Source organism: Monoraphidium neglectum (assembly GCF_000611645.1).
Source record: "Monoraphidium neglectum strain SAG 48.87 unplaced genomic scaffold scaffold05677, whole genome shotgun sequence".
In the NCBI taxonomy this organism is placed as follows: domain Eukaryota; kingdom Viridiplantae; phylum Chlorophyta; class Chlorophyceae; order Sphaeropleales; family Selenastraceae; genus Monoraphidium; species Monoraphidium neglectum.
The window spans coordinates 1-1,001 of record NW_014007953.1 but is presented as its reverse complement, the minus strand read 5'-3'; the positions used below and the strand labels follow the sequence as shown (position 1 = coordinate 1,001).

The 1,001-nt window shown below is 69.6% G+C and overlaps 1 protein-coding gene across 1 annotated transcript in view; it reads right to left on the bottom strand.

Moving 5' to 3' along the window:
• The window catches only part of MNEG_15795 (amidase), a gene marked incomplete at both ends in the record, with an annotated part of 995 nt that extends 615 nt beyond the window's left edge, over nt 1–380 (bottom strand). Inside the window, one exon of the mRNA XM_014035733.1 lies at nt 180–380. Coding sequence (XP_013891187.1) covers nt 180–380 — 201 coding nt within the window. The remainder of the gene's footprint in view (nt 1–179) is intronic.
• Between the last annotated feature and the right edge of the window lie 621 nt (nt 381–1,001).

Sequence of the window (1,001 nt, the reverse complement as noted above, 5' to 3'; positions counted from 1 at the left end):
GGGGGTGGGGAGCGGGATGCGGGGTGCTTGGGGGATGCTGGGGGGGCCGGGGAAGGGCGAGCGAGGCACCCCAATACGGCTCCGCCGCCCCACTAGCAGAGGTGCTACATAGCGGCGCAGCTGCAACGGCAGACAAGCAGACAGCGCCATGGCGGCGGCGGCGGCGGGCCCCATCCCACCTGCGGCAGCCCCGACAGCCCCGCGATGCACGTCAGGCTCAGCAGCCGCGCCCGCCAGTCCTCCAGCGCCGCGCCGGGCGTGCCGATTGGGATCGCGGGCCCCGGCGCCGTGGGCAGCGCGAGGACGCCGTCTGATCCCAAGAGGTCAATCAGATGCTGCCGTATCCTGTTTTCGACCAAATACCAAGGGTGAGGCGACATTTTTCCTCGTCAGATACCATTCTTCATTTAGCAACTTCCTTCTAGACAGATCTTGTCGGAAGGTTGGTGTGACCGGGGGCCGTCTCATGAGTGGCACTGCCGCAGGCGAGCAGCCGCCTGGCGGTTTATTCACAGGCAATTCACCGGGGCGCCCGCAAAGCCGTTGGCCGCGCGGTGTTGCCGGTGCTTTGGGCGCGGCGGGTTGCCGCCGCCGGCGGCGGCGGCGGCGGCGCACCTCTGCCGCTGCGCATCGGCCGCGCGCCACTCGTCCTCCGTGATCGTGGCCGCCCACTCGAACCGCTCCTTGATGCCCGGCCCGAGCTCGGGGCTGGCCGCCCGCAGCCACTCGCCGTGGCACTGCCAAACCTCCCAGCCCTATCGAACCAATGGCAAGGCGAAGCGGCGTGGGCACGATGTCAGCACAATGAGAATCTTGACCGCCCGCGCGCCAAGCGCAGCCAGCTTCCAGCACATAAGGGGACCGCAGCTCCTGCTCCTGCTACTGCCGGCATCATGCCCTACGCCCCACGCCCCGCCCTCCCTCTCCGCCCCACGCAGCCCCTCCCGTTGCCCCCTGGCCCCTCCCCTCAAGCGCTGACTTGGCAGCCAGCCTCCCCCGGC